Source organism: Saccoglossus kowalevskii, chromosome 7 (assembly GCF_978046115.1).
Source record: "Saccoglossus kowalevskii chromosome 7, keSacKowa6.1, whole genome shotgun sequence".
NCBI lineage: Eukaryota > Metazoa > Hemichordata > Enteropneusta > Harrimaniidae > Saccoglossus > Saccoglossus kowalevskii.
Genome location: NC_140647.1, coordinates 21820080 through 21838474, shown reverse-complemented (window position 1 = coordinate 21838474; position 18395 = coordinate 21820080). Strand labels below are relative to the sequence as shown.

The 18395-nt window shown below is 36.9% G+C and overlaps 1 protein-coding gene and 1 long non-coding RNA gene across 2 annotated transcripts in view; both read left to right on the top strand.

Moving 5' to 3' along the window:
- The window catches only part of LOC100373436 (midasin), a 90592-nt gene that overhangs the window by 35272 nt on the left and 36925 nt on the right, over positions 1-18395 (top strand). The window contains exons 40-59 of the mRNA XM_085501857.1: positions 23-121; positions 295-432; positions 1911-2039; positions 3275-3563; positions 3999-4167; positions 5351-5467; positions 5716-5800; positions 6271-6394; positions 8977-9125; positions 9842-9932; positions 11334-11570; positions 11788-11932; positions 12130-12248; positions 12711-12841; positions 12983-13146; positions 13748-14088; positions 14267-14501; positions 15349-15631; positions 15872-16104; positions 17070-17310. Coding sequence (XP_085357983.1) covers positions 23-121; positions 295-432; positions 1911-2039; positions 3275-3563; positions 3999-4167; positions 5351-5467; positions 5716-5800; positions 6271-6394; positions 8977-9125; positions 9842-9932; positions 11334-11570; positions 11788-11932; positions 12130-12248; positions 12711-12841; positions 12983-13146; positions 13748-14088; positions 14267-14501; positions 15349-15631; positions 15872-16104; positions 17070-17310 — 3519 coding nt within the window. The remainder of the gene's footprint in view (positions 1-22; positions 122-294; positions 433-1910; positions 2040-3274; positions 3564-3998; positions 4168-5350; positions 5468-5715; positions 5801-6270; positions 6395-8976; positions 9126-9841; positions 9933-11333; positions 11571-11787; positions 11933-12129; positions 12249-12710; positions 12842-12982; positions 13147-13747; positions 14089-14266; positions 14502-15348; positions 15632-15871; positions 16105-17069; positions 17311-18395) is intronic.
- LOC146740858 (uncharacterized) lies at positions 17354-18339 on the top strand. Its single transcript, XR_014929911.1, has 2 exons — positions 17354-17565; positions 18174-18339. It is a non-coding gene; the product is annotated as an uncharacterized LOC146740858 (long non-coding RNA).

Sequence of the window (18395 nt, the reverse complement as noted above, 5' to 3'; positions counted from 1 at the left end):
TGTATGGATATTTTATACTTAGGTATTACAGCTATTCCAAGATGTGTTTTGTCAGGAGAAAGGTGGTTTGATGCCGTACCAATCAACAAGACACTTTCATATCACAGCTGACGTTCTTCAGGTATGGATAGTTGATAAAAAAAAATTCGTTTCGGTGAAGTCCAAACAGGTGCTATTTTCCTGTGTGCATTATTACAAATTCATTTTTCAGAAATGCATCTGCAGATTCCAATGTTACTTTGCACAAATGTAATTACTGTAGAAAAAAATAAATATTTTGTTTGCCTTATGTAGGTTGGATATTCATTTCTTGAAAGAAGCACTCACTGTTTGTCGATCTTGCCGAACACATCATTGAAATTATTACATCATTTGTTGGAACCAATGGAAGCGTTGATGAAATGCATTCAAATGAATTGGATGGCAATTTTGGTACGTAATTTTTTAGTCCCCGTTCGGACGCAGTCCGAAAACGGGGACTTATGTTTTGACCTCCGTGCATGCATGTGTGCGTGTGTGCGTGTGCGTCCAGACCTGTATCTTAGAAATGCCTGGATCAATCACAATCAAACTTCACACATACATCATACACGATATTATACATATATGCACGTCAATTTGTTTCACGATCTGATTCAAGATGGTCGAATCCTAAAAATCAAGCATTTCTCGGCTGTTTACAGATGGATTTTGTTCAAACTTAGTATATACATTAGACGTTATGGGACTTTGATGCAAATAATTTTGTTTTTAATATAAGATTCAAAATAGCCGACTGGCGGCCATTTTGTTTTAATGAATGTGGTTCTTGTGCCATATCTCTGACTTGCTTTCACTGATTATGTTCAAATTTTAATATTCATTATACATCATGTCAAAGACAGACAGATATATTGGTTTGGTGGTCCTATTCAAAATGGCCAAATGGTAGCCATTTTTGTGCTAAAAAATTATCAAATATCAAGTATTTCTGGCATTTATGGATGGATTTTGTTCAAACTTGGTACATACATTAGACATTTCGGGTTCTTGATGCACATCATTTTATTTTTCAGGTTAGATTCAAAATGGCTGACTGGTGGCCATTTTGTTTTATTGATTGGGCTTCTAGAGCCATATCTCTTAAATGCTTTGACTGATTATATTCAAATTTTATATATTCGTTATACATCATGTTATATATATATACATGTATTCAAAATGGCTGATTTTGAATACTGTTCCAGAGCAATATCTCTCAATATGGACAAGTACTTGTTTGACAATCAGATACAAATGTCAATCATTTTAATGTTAAAAAATCATATTCCTGACATGATTATATTCCAGCTATATTACTATAAACAAAACTATATATCTTAAATGTGATAACTAACGGGGACTGTGCCATGCATGGTTTTATATTTAATTAACGCAACATTCATATGTTGGTGAATTATGCTGTATGCTTTGGACTTACCAATGTTCTCATACCGTAACAGTGAAACGATGGATTACCAGTAATGCAATTATAATTATATTTTAGATATTCCTCATTACTATAACACTCCTTGGGGGCTACATAACACACATGCTATGCTAGCTGTTGTTTGTTATGATTTGTCTCTCTCGTAAATACCAATTTTGGCAGTTTTTCAGCAAATTCTGTCGATTACACATTAATTGAATATTAAATACAGAGTTTGTAAAATTGACGAAAAAATTGTTTTTGTTTCACAATTCTTAAATGTTTACACAAGTACATGTGCTTGTAATATTATTAAGTACAACTGTTATCTGCATGTACTGTCGACCTGATAGGTAAGAGTTATTAAATCACTAACTTTATTAATCAGCCAGGGTCTTAACATCTATTGTTTTCTTGTATACACAGCAGTCACAATTAGTAGTAATGTATATTGTCTTTACAGGTTGGCCCCCATTCAAGTGGCAAGACATCACTAGTACAGCTTGTATCACAGTTAACAGGACACAGGCTGCAAGTGATACCAATGAATAGTTCCATGGATACCACAGAGTTATTGGGAGGGTTTGAACAGGTCAGTCACTTGATCCAAACATGTAATTTGTGTTGATTTATTTTTCGCTCTGTTTTAATGGTCACAGCTAACACAATTTTGAAACAGGAAACTAAGTCAAAAAAAAAAGAATTTGACTTCAGCCTTGGCAATTAACCTTTTCACCACCACCAGTCTGCATTTTCCTTCAGAAGTTTGGGACAATTTTTTTTGCGTAAAAATGGAAAATTGACTCACATTTTGTCGGTTGGCCCCAAAATTATGGTTCATTTCAAGAAATTTTGAGGACTATAAAAAAAAAGTGCAGAAAAATTTGGGCCAGAAAGTCTGATGTTGAAAAGGTTTAAGGACACTAAAACTTATTTCTGGATTGCACGACACAGTTACCATATAGAAAAGATTCAAATTGTCAACTATTTGATAGACATGGACAGCACTTGCAGGCAGTCGACGACACAGGCTCATTTTTAGTCCCCGTTCGGACGTAGTCCGAAAACGTGGACTTGTGTTTTGCCCTGTGTGCGTGCGTGCGTGCGTGCGTCCGTCCGTCCGTGATCACCTGTATCTCGAACATGCATGGACCGATTAAGTTCAAACTTCACTCATACATCACACATTATATGGGACATATGCACGTGCATTTTTTTCATGATCCGATTAACGATAGCCGAATAGCGGCCATTGTAAGACCGAAAATGCATCAAAATCGCACATTTTCACCATTCCAGACCCGGATCTCAGTTATGCATGGACGGATTTTGTTCAAATTTGGTACATACATTAAACATAATAGGACCTTGATGCACGTCTTTTTTTTTTCGGATCAAGTTCGAAATGGCCGACTGGCGGCCATTTTGTTTTAAAGAATTCAGTTCTGGATCTGTATCCAAGACATGTCTGGATTGATCAAGTTCAAACTTCACACACACATGGTACATCATGTCACAAATAGATATGTGCATTTGTTTCATGATTCACTTAACAATAACTGAATGATAGCCATTTTAAGGCCGAAAATGCATCAAAATCACGTATTTTCACCATTCCGAACCCGGATCTCAGTTATGCATGGCTGGATTTTGTTCAGATTTAGTACAATGTGTTGTACATATGCAGGTGCATTTCAGTCATGATCTGCTTTGAATGTATGTGTCACTCAAATATGAACGGAACGGGGACGTGTCATTGACAATGACTTGTGGGCTTTAGTATGCAATCCAGAAATGAGAATATAATATTGGGACAATTTTTTCTAGGCTGATTTGAATCGACACTGGGAACAGTTGGTACACTCTTTGAAGTCAGTTGTATTTGATGTCTTGAAAACGTTACTTCTGAAAAATGAAAAGAAATCTAAACAATATTCTAAAGATGTACTCACGAGATGGTCTACATTGATTGGTCTCAACCAAAGCCAACTAAGGACATCACAGGATGAAGAACGTGAATATAACTGTATATCAGAAACTAGTTTTGAGGAAATGGACAAAATGCTGAGTCTTGTAGAAAAGTGTTGTCAGAAGTTCAATGTTACTTTTACTGAAGGTGTGTATATTAAATTATTCCTTTATTTTGTATGTTATTTGTGCGAAATCGGGCACATCAAGGACCCAAATAAAGCTGTTTTAGAAATGATCACTTATGTTTTACTTGTCAATGATTTTTTTTTTTTGATAATAATAACAAGCTACTTATTAAACGAAGTAGCATGTCAAAATCATTTTGTTCTGTATCCAGGTCAGTTTCTTGTAACCCCAATAAATACTGGTAAATACAAAAGCTGCAGTAATCTGGCAGTATTGTAAAATGATCAATTCACAATCCTGTTGTTTAGCCGTTTTTTTTTTTTCAGGCCAGCATTATTTCAGTTTCTGTTATTTCCATGAATAAAACAAGTATGATTCCCGGACTTACCAACCAATGTCAAATCATATTAATGTCTATCAAAATTTGTTTGATCAATCTTGTTATGTCATCCAGATGTATTGGTCTCAGTGATGGCAAGATATGCAAAATTGAAATCTAGGTTTAGAAGAGAAGGCAGTGGTCAAGGGAAAGGTGGTGGTCAGTTTGAATGGATCGATGGATTGTTAGTACAGACCTTACAGAATGGTGATTGGTTACTCATTGATAATGTCAATTTCTGCAGGTATGCATTTTCTAAGTTAAAATATATTGCACTATTGAACCAATTTAGCCCTGGAGGACACTGGTGACCCGTGGCTGCCCTGGAGGACACTGGTGAACCGTGGCTGCCCTGGAGGCCACTGGTGACCCGTGGCTGCCCTGGAGGCCACTGGTGACCCGTGGCTGCCCTGGAGGCCACTGGTGACCCGTGGCTGCCCTGGAGGACACTGGTGACCCGTGGCTGCCCTGGAGACCCCTGGTGACCCGTGGCTGCCCTGGAGACCCCTGGTGACCCGTGGCTGCCCTGGAGGCCACTGGTGACCCGTGGCTGCCCTGGAGGCCACTGGTGACCCGTGGCTGCCCTGGAGGCCACTGGTGACCCGTGGCTGCCCTGGAGGCCACTGGTGACCCGTGGCTGCCCTGGAGGCCACTGGTGACCCGTGGCTGCCCTGGAGGCCACTGGTGAACCGTGGCTGCCCTGGAGGCCACTGGTGAACCGTGGCTGCCCTGGAGGCCACTGGTGACCTGTGGCTGCCCTGGAGGCCACACAATGTTTATTATTACAACTCCTATTACAACTATATTACTATAAACAAAATTTTATAACTCACTGGGACTGTGCCATGCATGGCTTGTTAGTCTCCGTTCGGACAAAGCCATCGACTTTTTGGCCTTGCTACTATATTTCAAAGATTTATGTACCATTTTCATTCGTATTTGATACATACATCATACATGTCAGTTTGTTTCATAATCAGAGCAAAGATGGCTGAATAACGGCTGTTTTTATTTTTGGCCATATTAATATATCTCTGTCACCCATGTATCATTTTCATTGATATTTAGCATGTCATAAATGGATACATGTACATGTCAATTCAATTTGCAATTTGATCAAATATGACCAACTGGCATCCATCTTGTTTGTTTAAAATGTGATAACTTGGACATGCTTTCACTTTTGATCTATGTTTTTCTTTGCTGTCTTAAACCGGAGGGGTCGTCACGCAACACTTGTTTGAATTTGATGTGAATAAATAATCGTTGTATATGCCACTTGGGACTCAAGTTTCAAGGACACGCTTGTGACAACCCCTCCGCTTTAATATGACGAGCACAATAAAACCTTTCAAATATTTAACAGGGACTGTCATTTTCAATGACTTGTTTATTTATTAATTCACTCTTTCATTTGTTTTTTGCAGTCCTTCTGTCCTGGATAGATTGAATGCATTATTAGAACCAAATGGAGTCTTGAGTATCAATGAAAGAGGTGTCATTGACGGTGAAATTCCGACAATAAAACCGCATCCAAACTTTAGGTGAGAACACATTCACTAAATTCTTTCCATGGGCCCAGCTGTTGCTTCTTGATTCAGCATGTATATTTTGTCATAGATTTCATACATGGTACAGTCATGATGAATGTATTACATCAGAATCGCTATGATACCGTGTGATTATCAAATATTATTCTGAACTGTACTAATGACCAGGCATTATTAACAAGATTTACTGCAATTAATTAAAGACTTATTGTTTTAATCTAATTGATGTTTATTTCACATAGATTAATATTAGCAATGGACCCAAGACATGGTGAAATATCTAGAGCAATGAGGAACAGAGGAGTTGAAATATACATCCTTGGAGAGGTATAATTGGAATTATTGAATATTTATCAAAAACAAATGGACTTGTAAGACGCACATACAGATTCTGTAATGTGATTGGTCAGAGGGGTTTACGCAATCTTGCGTTGTTACTACAAAAACACAGGGAAAACTAGTCATCTAATCCCTTCAAAAATAGTTCACACAACAGCACAATAACAATTCTACTGCGCATACATACTAAACTCAACAGCAGACAACAAAGCAATTCCATTCTCTGAGTTTCAGTCATAAGTACTATACATTTTATATATGTTAATGGTCTGCTGTGCTGCAAATGAAATATAATCTTGATCTGGGAATGCATATGTCGCGCACATTTCCTCAGGACCAGTCAATGCGCGTAAACTGTTGCCCTCGGGCCAGACAATCGGTGTAAGCTGTTGCTCTTGGATTATTATATACAGTGCAAGTATAAAATGATATTCAACGCACGTTTTTTTCTTTACAAGAATGAAGGTGGGAACTTGGATGCCATGGATTTGAAGTCGTTATTGCACGGTGTTGGTCTTGTTGGTAAACAGCCCTGTGAGTTACTCATAAACCTGCATACACAGATGAAATCTAGCTTATCAGGTAATTAAGACTTTAGTTCATAACATATGAATGCCAATTGATTGGGTTAGATCACATGCATGCCAATTGATTGGGTTAGATCACATATGAATGCCAATTGATTGGGTTAGATCACATATGAATGCCAATTGATTGGGTTAGATCACATATGAATGCCAATTGATTGGGTTAGATCACATATGAATGCCAATTAATTGGGTTAGATCACATATGAATGCCAATTGATTGGGTTAGATCACATATGAATGCCAATTGATTAGGTTAGATCACATATGAATGCCAATTGATTGGGTTAGATCACATATGAATGCCAATTGATTGGGTTAGATCACATATGAATGCCAATTGATTGGGTTAGATCACATATGAATGCCAATTGATTGGGTTAGATCACATATGAATGCCAATTGATTGGGTTAGATCACATATGCATGCCAATTGATTGGGTTAGATCACATATGCATGTCAATTGATTGGGTTAGATCACATATGCATGTCAATTGATTGGGTTAGATCACATATGAATGCCAATTGATTGGGTTAAATCACACATATGCATGCCAATTGATTGGGTTAGATCACACATATGCATGCCAATTGATTGGGTTAGATCACATATGAATGTCAATTTATTGGGTTAGATCACATATGAATGTCAATTGATTGGGTTAGATCACATATGAATGCCAATTGATTGGGTTAGATCACATATGAATGTCAATTGATTGGGTTAGATCACACATATGCATGTCAATTGATTGGGTTAGATCACATATGAATGTCAATTGATTGGGTTAGATCACACATATGCATGTCAATTGATTGGGTTAGATCACATATGAATGTCAATTGATTGGGTTAGATCACACATATGCATGTCAATTGATTGGGTTAGATCACAAATGAATGCCAATTGATTGGGTTAGATCACATATGAATGCCAATTGATTGGGTTAGATCACATATGAATGTCAATTGATTGGGTTAGATCACATATGAATGTCAATTGATTGGGTTAGATCACATATGAATGTCAATTGATTGGGTTAGATCACATATGAATGCCAATTGATTGGGTTAGATCACATATGAATGCCAATTGATTGGGTTAGATCACATATGAATGCCAATTGATTGGGTTAGATCACATATGAATGCCAATTGATTGGGTTAGATCACATATGAATGCCAATTGATTGGGTTAGATCACATATGAATGCCAATTGATTGGGTTAGATCACATATGAATGTCAATTGATTGGGTTAGATCACATATGAATGTCAATTGATTGGGTTAGATCACATATGAATGTCAATTGATTGGGTTAGATCACATATGAATGCCAATTGATTGGGTTAGATCACATATGAATGTCAATTGATTGGGTTAGATCACATATGAATGTCAATTGATTGGGTTAGATCACATATGAATGTCAATTGATTGGGTTAGATCACATATGAATGCCAATTGATTGGGTTAGATCACATATGAATGCCAATTGATTGGGTTAGATCACATATGAATGCCAATTGATTGGGTTAGATCACATATGAATGCCAATTGATTGGGTTAGATCACATGTGAATGCCAATTGATTGGGTTAGATCACATGTGAATGCCAATTGATTGGGTTAGATCACATGTGAATGCCAATTGATTGGGTTAGATCACATATGAATGCCAATTGATTGGGTTAGATCACATATGAATGCCAATTGATTGGGTTAGATCACATATGAATGCCAATTGATTGGGTTAGATCACATATGAATGCCAATTGATTGGGTTAGATCACATATGAATGCCAATTGATTGGGTTAGATCACATATGAATGCCAATTGATTGGGTTAGATCACATATGCATGCCAATTGATTGGGTTAGATCACATATGCATGTCAATTGATTGGGTTAGATCACATATGCATGTCAATTGATTGGGTTAGATCACATATGAATGCCAATTGATTGGGTTAGATCACATATGAATGCCAATTGATTGGGTTAGATCACATATGAATGTCAATTGATTGGGTTAGATCACACATATGCATGTCAATTGATTGGGTTAGATCACATATGAATGTCAATTGATTGGGTTAGATCACACATATGCATGTCAATTGATTGGGTTAGATCACACATATACATGTCAATTGATTGGGTTAGATCACAAATGAATGCCAATTGATTGGGTTAGATCACATATGCATGTCAATTTATTTTCTAATCTGAGTAAGTGTGGGCAACAAGTTTAATCGGAAAAACATTTCTTTGTGTTGCTGATTTTTAATAATCGTCGAGTAATTCGGGAAGCTGTGCTATTAAAACTTCAAAATAGTATGCATTGGGAAAGTGTTAATTAGCTCATCTAGATCTTGATGTGGGCAAGTGATAAGCAAGTGGAATAATCACTCGGCTCTCAACGTAAGTTTTTTGGTGGTTTGTTTTTGCTGCATTTTAATAGATCAAAAATTGCTGATGGTGAATTAGTCAATTTATATACATGTAGTACTGTATTAGATCCAATTTGACAGAAGCTCATAGCATTCTATATCTTACAATTGATTTGATTTCAGGCCCAGATCCATGTTCGTTGTTAGATCTTCTACATGCTGCATCTCTCACTGTGCAGGAACTCCAGAGAGGAAATGATGCTGCATCTGCAATGGTCGCTGCATGTAGCAATATTTATGTTGGAAGTCAAAGGTCATATGCAAATAGAAAAGTGAGTTTTGTGCAAGTTTATTTGTATTTAAACAGTTTGTTCCCATGAGATAAACATTGGCTGACCAATCAACATATAGTGGTGCAATTAATGTGACCTGTGCTCTTGTACAGTTATGATGAATGTATTACATCAGAATCGCTATGACATCGCGTGATTATCAAATATTATTCTGAACTGTACTGATGACCAGGCGTTATGTCTCGCTATATACGACAGGGATGTTCCAATTTTAAATGAAATTACATGCTCGTGATCAAATAATAATTTACTGTGTTCAATGGTAGAATGATTGTAGAACTAATTATATTTGATCATTTTCGTGTTTCACACATTTCTTTTAGTTCAAATCATGCTTCATTTTTAATTTGTAAATTACATTTAAAAATGGTTGTGGCCTGGAGCTTTGGCTTGTCGGGTTTGAAAGCCAAGTCTAAACAAACGCCACCGGCAATGTTCCTATGAAACGGCACTGGAAAATAATATAATGGTAGATTTTGGATATCTGTAAAAATATCTATCTGTAGTACAATGAGAATTATAGCATCATACCTTCGTTGAAAGAAAAATGGTAAAGGTACAACAATGCAAGAGTGTTATACCAACCATTGTATTACCGACCATCGTATTGTACATTATTATTGGTGCCATTTTGATATCTTCTTGATTTGAACTGCAATTATTAAACAATTGAATAATTTGTTGTTTTGTTTAAGGTTGCTAAGGAAATTATCGACCAGCATCTCAGCGATGTTGATTTCGTTTCCATGGAGAAATTGAATAATTCTTCCTCATTAGTGGATGCTGGTCAGTGGCCGGATTTCATACCATCTGTATTAGACTGTGCAACCAATGCCGAGTTGGCCATGATTCAGAGACAAGGCGTGGTAGTGTTTCATCTTATGAACCAGCTTGCAATGACATGTACTCAAAGGTAAACATTACTGTCTAGATATTGTGGTACTGATTTGCCTGATGTTTGGAGGGCATTTTACTCTCTGCCACTGTATCTCCCTCGTGTTCATATGTGTACAGTCATGATGAATGTATTACATCAGAATCGCTATGACAACGTGTGATTATCAACTATTATTCTGAACTGTACTTATGACCAGGCATTATTGCTTCATTTATGAAATAAGTTTATTTAATTTCATGCATGATCTAGAATAGGGACATCAAGGGTATTTTGTGGGCAAGTGAAACATGTATTTATTGCTGCTATGTTGAAATCACTTCCAGAAACCCGAGCTCAAAACGAACGGCTGGATTTTGTTAAAGGGAAACCCGCCCATGGATTGCACCAAAGAATCATGGGACACTATTGTTTACGTTGTTTACAAAGTTAATCTATCTATTGTTATCCATTGTTATTTTAATCCAGAAAGTAAATTTGTTGTAAGATTAGGCTTAACTGGAAGTGCCCCTTTAACTGATGATATACTGTAAAGGGGATAATTATTCACTGGGTTTTAATTTCGCTTATTTCGCTGACTGGAAAATGCGCTAAATTAAAACCCAGTGAATATGTAAAATTTAGCATAGAACACATTATCTAAATGATATAACCGTGAATTTAAAACCCACTAAATATGTCTGAAATGCTAAATCAGTGAAATTTAAACCCAGTGAAAATTAGTCATTTTACAGTATATAATTGTTTTGGAAACTAGAATACATGTATATCATCAAAGACATATAATATAATATTGTAGCCCTAATATGGCTGTTTGTTTCCTACGTTGTGCAACGCCCATATATGGCTATTAATACTAAATTGTGATTATAAGATTATGTAATATTTCAGTTGTCAATATTGTCTAAGCAAAATCTCAAAAATTTCAGAATGAATTTTGATCAAATTTAGTACCTTGGCTTTTAATGTCCAGACTGATTAGTTTAGTTTTAGAGTTGTGTCTATGCATATTAAGTAGGTAATTTACATATTATCTTATTTAAATCTGTGTGATCAAAATCTCAAAAACTTCAGAACAGATTTTGATCAAATTTGCTATATATTGGTGCTGAACATCCGCTGACCGATACTGACTGTTGGAATTTTTATTAAACAATTATGTTTCCATCTAAGTATTGCTTTGTGATATTTTGTATTTTGCAGAAAGTATTGTACATCTTTAACAGAGTTAAGCGGAAAACAGTTGACATCGGAAACTGAGAAGAACTCTCTTGAGTCGCTTCTACTTCCAGCGACTTTGATATTTTTTGAAATGGCTACATTAAGTGACTGGAAACTAAGAATACAGTACTTCAGTGACACAATACAACACAAACTAGCATTAACTAGACCCGCTACTTCTTTAAATCAAGTCACATTCCATCAGTACTTCCCTGATGCTTTTGTATTTTGTATGGAGAAAGTATTTGGCCATCCACTGATGCAGAAGTTGTGGAGTTTCTACAGAGAAGCAGGGCTTTCTGAAAAAGGTAATTGTCCATCTCAACAGACATCTAGTTACATCTAGTTACATCTAGTTACATCTTCCACTGTCTATTTTTAACAGCTTTGGAAAATGCTGCAGTCGAGGTCACAGTAAATGTTCTGATTATGTATTGTGTAATTTTAAACCTAAATACACAGCCCCACTGCAGTTTTTCTGCTATGCACTTGAATTTAATGCATAATGCATTTCTTGTTTTTTAGATTTAAATATGCTGTACAGTTTTCCTTACGATTCACAATGGAATGCGCAAGTACTAACCAGTATGGAATCGATGCAATCACGACTGAAGCTTAAGCTTACTGGCAGTAGTATTGATGTCAGTCAACTCAATACAATAACATACAGGTATTGCCTGATTTCTTTCTCACATGTGAGCTGTGACACAAATTGATGTATTCATGCCTATATATGGTAGTATATCATGCAAATCGGGAATCAACATTATTTTCATACAATCAAGTCTATTAAGCATTAACACAACTATTAGTTCATGTTAAATTGAATGTGGTATTAATTTTTAATTATTGATTTTATTGTTTCAGACTGTACATTGTGATGAAGAGATCATTGAGAGAGTATATGGAAGATATGGTTTATAAAATGGTTGATAAGAAACAACAAGCACTCAGTGCTATCCAGTTATCGTATGCACTCAATAAAGGTTAGCAAGTGTACAATGTACATGCTGTGTGTCTATGTCTCTAGTTCTATATAGAAAGTGAGTATTCACATTCATGTGTCCCAGATTGGGACAGATAGGCAAAATTACTTTTGGTTGCGGTGTCCTGGCAGTACTGGCGGTGCCCAGGCGACATTTTACATTTGAATCTGTGCATTGTCACTATGAGCAGATTACAGATACTCCTACATACAGTTGTATCTTCAGTATTTTCAGTTTGCTGCACATCTTTGCCATCCGGTTTTCAATATTCCATGACTTCTGGATCTTCCCATGATGTGCTATAGTAATTGGAGGATAATTAACAGACAAGTTATTCCCATTGGCTTGTTTGTCAGTCACCTTCAAACATTGTCTGCCTTTGCCAGCAGGCACACTTTTTATTGATGTATGTATGTATGTTGCATATAATAACTTTATTAAATTACTTTCTTCATCAAACAGGTTTTGTTACTATGGAGTTCTTGCCAGAACCAGTCCTAGCACATCTTCATCCTTTCTTCGTGACCTTTGACCACCATTTTGATGATTGCATCCTGTCTGACAGTATTTTGACATGTAGACAAATGACAAAGGTAAAACTTTTATCATCGTTAATCTCGTTTCTACTCTCAAAAATTGGAAAATGTTTCATTGATTAGAATCCAGGATGGCAGACATTGTCCGTACATCATTGATGTAAATGACTGAACATTTCCTAACTTTTGTTACAATAGGTATTTGAAGCTTTACTTTGGAGAGATAAATTATGGGATGTGGCAAACCAAACAATACAAGATAAGCGACTGTTTTCATTATCCCAGCTGAAGCTCCACTGGAGCTGGTTTTACAAGAATACATTGTTTACCATACCAGCAATATTAACTGTTGACAACACTCAGTAAGTATAAAAAAAATCATTTTGTAAATTACTGTGAACTTGTTTTTGCTTCTGTTCAAAACTGACAGAAATGTTTGCTTTTTTCATTAAGATTAATCTCATTCTGAGATGCACACCAGACCTCTGAGTCATTTTCTGTACAGCTATTAAGTTCATCTGCTGTGTTTGAGAGAACTCTGAATACTTTTTAGGTTTAGTTGTGTTTGGTGTGCAGCTAAGCAGAATTTGAACATTATAGTATGACGGGATAATATGATTAATCAGCGCAATAAGTCAGGTTTCAATTAGTCTACAGTACTGTAAAATCTGTATTAAAAGCTTCTATTAAAATAGTACAATACAACAGAGGGGATGCGGTTTCTATTAGAGCATCTACACATATGAAAAATGGTAATTGTTTTGTTCTCAATTGTTCGAAAGGAATGGGTGCGACTTATATTAGAGATACAGATTTTACGGTAACACGCAAATGGATTTCAACTATGGTGCATGGAATTTTGCCGAAAATACAAATTTGAATAAAGTTTTAGAAAAAATATCTCAAATTAAATTGGCATGAAATTAGCCCATCATCAGTACTAATCTGAATGTTTTTTCCTAGACTGCCAGCAAAGTTGAGCACTATCGTGCATCGTATTCATCCTCTGCTCGGTGCCGATGACAGAATTGGACAGTCACAGCAGCTATTATTTTCTATATTAGGACAGCCGATACCGTACAAGACGTCTGTTGCCGCTGACTTGACCCACCATGTGTATGGACTCTGTCACAGCATTGATGTGTACGCAGGAAGTAACAATATTGCTTCTCTGAAGATCAAAAAAGAACAAGATAAAAGAATACTGTTCATGAATTCCAGTGATGGCGGTAAAGTTGTCAGTAGCCTTGTTGAGATTTTAGTGGATGCATACCATTCAAATGAGATAGCATCAGACAATATAGGTAATGTTTGAAAACTTGTTTGCATTCAGTGCCCATGTATATAACAATCTCTTTATGATTCTGATTTAATTAAAAAAATTTTACAATAAAAAGTGGAGCATAAAAATATAATATCTGCATTAGATTATGCAGGAGCACTTTTCCACAATATTTGAATTTAATTTTTAAATATTTACAGAAACCCTACTAGATAAAATTGCTGAAGTGGAATCTTGCTTGATCAAGAATCAACTATATGATGATCCAGACAGTACGCTTGTTGCCATGGATGTTGACGATTCCTCTTCAGAGATGACTTGTGTGAAATCAAGTGTTGCCATAGAAACCGGTGTTCAACTCTGGCCAATATATCAACATGTTTCATTACTTCAGGAACACAGAATATTGGTTTCATTGCTGAGGACGATAAACAGGTATGAAGAAAATAATGCGATAATCTTGAAAACCATTCAAGATGGTTTTATTATAGCTAAATAAAAACTGACCTGACCTGACCTCACCTGACCTGACCTCACCTGACCTGACCTCACCTGACCTGACCTCGCCTGACCTCGCCTCGCCTGACCTCGCCTCGCCTCGCCTGACCTCGCCTCGCCTCGCCTCGCCTGACCTCGCCTCGCCTCGCCTGACCTCGCCTCGCCTCGCCTGACCTCGCCTCGCCTCGCCTGACCTCGCCTGACCTCGCCTCGCCTGACCTCGCCTCGCCAGACCTCGCCTCGCCTGACCTCGCCTCGTCTGACCTCGCCTCGCCTGACCTCGCCTCGCCTGACCTCGCCTCGCCTCGCCTCGCCTGACCTCGCCTCGCCTCGCCTCGCCTCGCCTGACCTCGCCTCGCCTGACCTCGCCTCGCCTCGCCTGACCTCGCCTCGCCTCGCCTCGCCTCGCCTGATCTGACCTCACCTGACCTGACCTGACTCGCCTCACCTGACCTCACCTGATCTGATCTGACCTCACCTGATCTGACCTCACCTGATCTGACCTCACCTGACCTGATTTCATGTACACTGAAGTCAGCAAAGGCATGATTATAAATTTATAAAGCCATTAATTTTCTTTTGAAATTTGTTAAAATTCAAATGAGACTGGATTGGGTAGACAGGCATCTCTCTTTTCCCGGAAGCATTTGTGCATCAACTGACATGTACATGTATATGAACAAGCTATGCCACTGACTTGCTGTTAGAGTTTATACATGTTTTGGTTCTTAATAAATGTACATGCCTTAGTGTATGACAGACATTGTTTTTCATTTTTTCACAGAACTCCGCAAGATTACCTACAAGAATACATCCATCAATTTTTGGCTTACTCTCTGCGTTTCCTGCCTTCGCAACCAAAACATCTCGCTTCATACCAAACTGCATTGCAGACACTTAATAAGGATTCAATTGCTTGCCATACTTCTGGTCTTGTCCTGCAGTACTTGTCATATTTGTGGTTCACATGTGTTACCAAACATTCTGAGGAATGGTTGTCATGGAAATCATTGCAGGATACAGTTGCCATGAACCTGACAAATAGCCATCCGTTTGACATTGAAAATGTAAGTCAATTTCTTAAAATGGTCGGTTGATGATAATATTTCTAGCAGTTTTTAATATTTGTATTCATTTTTTACATAACAAAATATTTAATGTCAATCCTCTGCCTGTAGCAGTAGCATTTGAAAGAATACTTTGGGGAAGGAATGTAGGCATTTTTGACGTCAGTGTTAACAATTTTTGTGTTCACAATAACTCAAAAAGTCCTAAATACAATCATTTTTCAACTGGTTTTATTTTAGGGACCAGGATCACTGTATCTGTCAAAGTTATCCCCATTTGTATTTAAACTGTTGTGTCAGAGCCGCAAGCCTACCAGAAATAAAGAAAAACTGACTCAAAATAAAGATGCTGCAGGAATTCATGAAGGTCTTCATCTTGGAATGTTTCAAGAGAAGCTGGATCAGATTCAATATCTGGCTGACTACTTTTGGTGTAATGGAAGTTGTCTGAGTGATAACACACTAGAATATAGGTATCAATATCATGTGACTTTCAATTTAACTCTTCGAGTGCCACAATATATTTATATGTATTTTTATTAGCTCCGCTGTCGACTTTGTCGAGCGGAGCTTATCATATGAGTGATTGTCCGTCGTTCGTGTTTTACTTTTTCGACTTCTTCTTGAAAACTACAAGCCTGAATGCTTTGATACTTGATGTATATGTACCTTGGGTAGACCTCTCTTAGGTTTGTTCATTTCATGATGATATCTTCAATTCTCTAATTTTGATGAATATTTTTGTAATTTTTGGTAAAAAGTGATATTTACGACTTCTTGTTGAAAACCGCAAGTCCAATAATTGCTTTGATATTACTGGTACATATATAGGTACTACATGTGGACCTCTCTCAGATTTGTTCATTTTGTAATGATATCTTCAATTCTCTAATTTTGGTGAACATTTTTGTAATTTTTGGTAAAAAGTGATATTTTCCACTTGTTAAAAACTGTAAGTTCGATTGCTTTGATACTATACATATTGTTCATTTTCTAATGATGTCTTCAGTTCGTTAATTGAAATGTGCATTGCTAACAGCGGAGCTATCTCAGCAGAGAGGCTGCTTGTTGAATTATTTGTTAATTTTGAACCAAATGGACATAATTTCCTGAAATCTACAGGTTTTGTTCGAAATTGGCGGGGGAAAAAAAATGATGTATATATATTTTTTTTGTAATTGGTGAAAAATTCTGACTTGGCACTCAAAGCAGCTTGACATATACATTAGTCCTGAGATATATTGATGTGAATATGAAAATAATTATGTTGCTCATTGAAAGCAGTAAAACAATTGCATTATTGGCTTGCATCCATATATGGGCATGTATGAATGCATGACAACTGGAGCTACAAAGTAGCCTCGCATTTGACCTTGTCGTGTTCAAAACCAAACACACATCTTGTTTCAAACCATGCTTGTTCTTTTCTTTATCGCAGGCGTAGTAACTGGGAGATGCTGATTGCAAGTTTTGCCAATCTTTTCTCTGCGTTCTCTTCATTTGTATCAGAAGAGCGTACACCGGAGTATTTACATGCTGTGTCGGTGTTGAACAGTGACAAAGCAAATTGTCATCTCTCAATTGAAATTCTGAAAGAAGTTATTGGTTCTTTTAATTATGAAGACCCGAGTATTATTTCAAGACTTGATGAGACAGTGGAAAGTAAACCACTTCTACCTGTGTATGCCAGAGAGTTACTGACAGAATGCATTGATTGTTTGAAGCTTGAACTTTCAGCCAATCAACAAGCATCTGATTACGTCTCCAACCAATCAGGAAGTAGGAACAAGTCACATGATCACCTGACTGACCAGTTGAATTGTGGGATAGGTTGGGTCAAACTTGGCTTGCTACAAACACTGTTATTGGCTGTTCAGGGACCTGTTGATCCAGCAGAAAAAGTTGCCATTCAACTTCAGTATACAGCTGATGAGGTAATTAATGTTGGGTTCATTCAATGGTCTGTTTAACAGGAGATGCTGATTTGTTTGAGTTACGATAACATAGATTACAAAAATGATCACTCCCACTTTTGTGAAACCATGCCCACTTTTGTGAAACCACGCCCACTTTTGTGAAACCACGCCCACTTTTGTGAAACCATGCCCACTTTTGAGAAAATAAGCCCAAATTGTGTTCAATTAACAAATAACAGAACTTTGAGTTACAAGCAACATGCATTTTGGTTTTTGTTGAACATCCACATTGTGTGACCCAAACTTTAAATAACAGTTAATCAAACTTTGAGTTACCGGCAACATATATTTTGTTGATTTGTTTACCTTTCAAATTTTGGAACTTGAACTTGAATTAACGATGATTCAAACTTCGAGTTAGTAACTCGAAATTTAATAAACGGTTAACAAAACTGTTATTGTTCAAAAATTCACATAGCATCTTTCATTTTTGACTTTTTGACATTTTTTCAACTTTTGGCCTTAGTGAAATTTTATAAGAATAGGTTTTGAACTATGGCCTGTCAAAGCATGGTATCAACAGTTTGCACTTCAGATTTATGAAAGATATATTACATATTTCATAGATTAAAGAACTGAGTGATGAACTTGAAGTGAGAAATCAGTCATCACAGTTACTGACAGGATTATCATTGACTGACTACAGAGAGTCCACCTTGCCACCCAGGATTGGATACTTGAACCACAGAAAAGAATGTTTGAAGACAATTACTACAGAACTTACAAAGAAAACTACAATCAGACCAACACCATCAAAGGTAATGTAAAATTACATTGCCCCTCTTTTT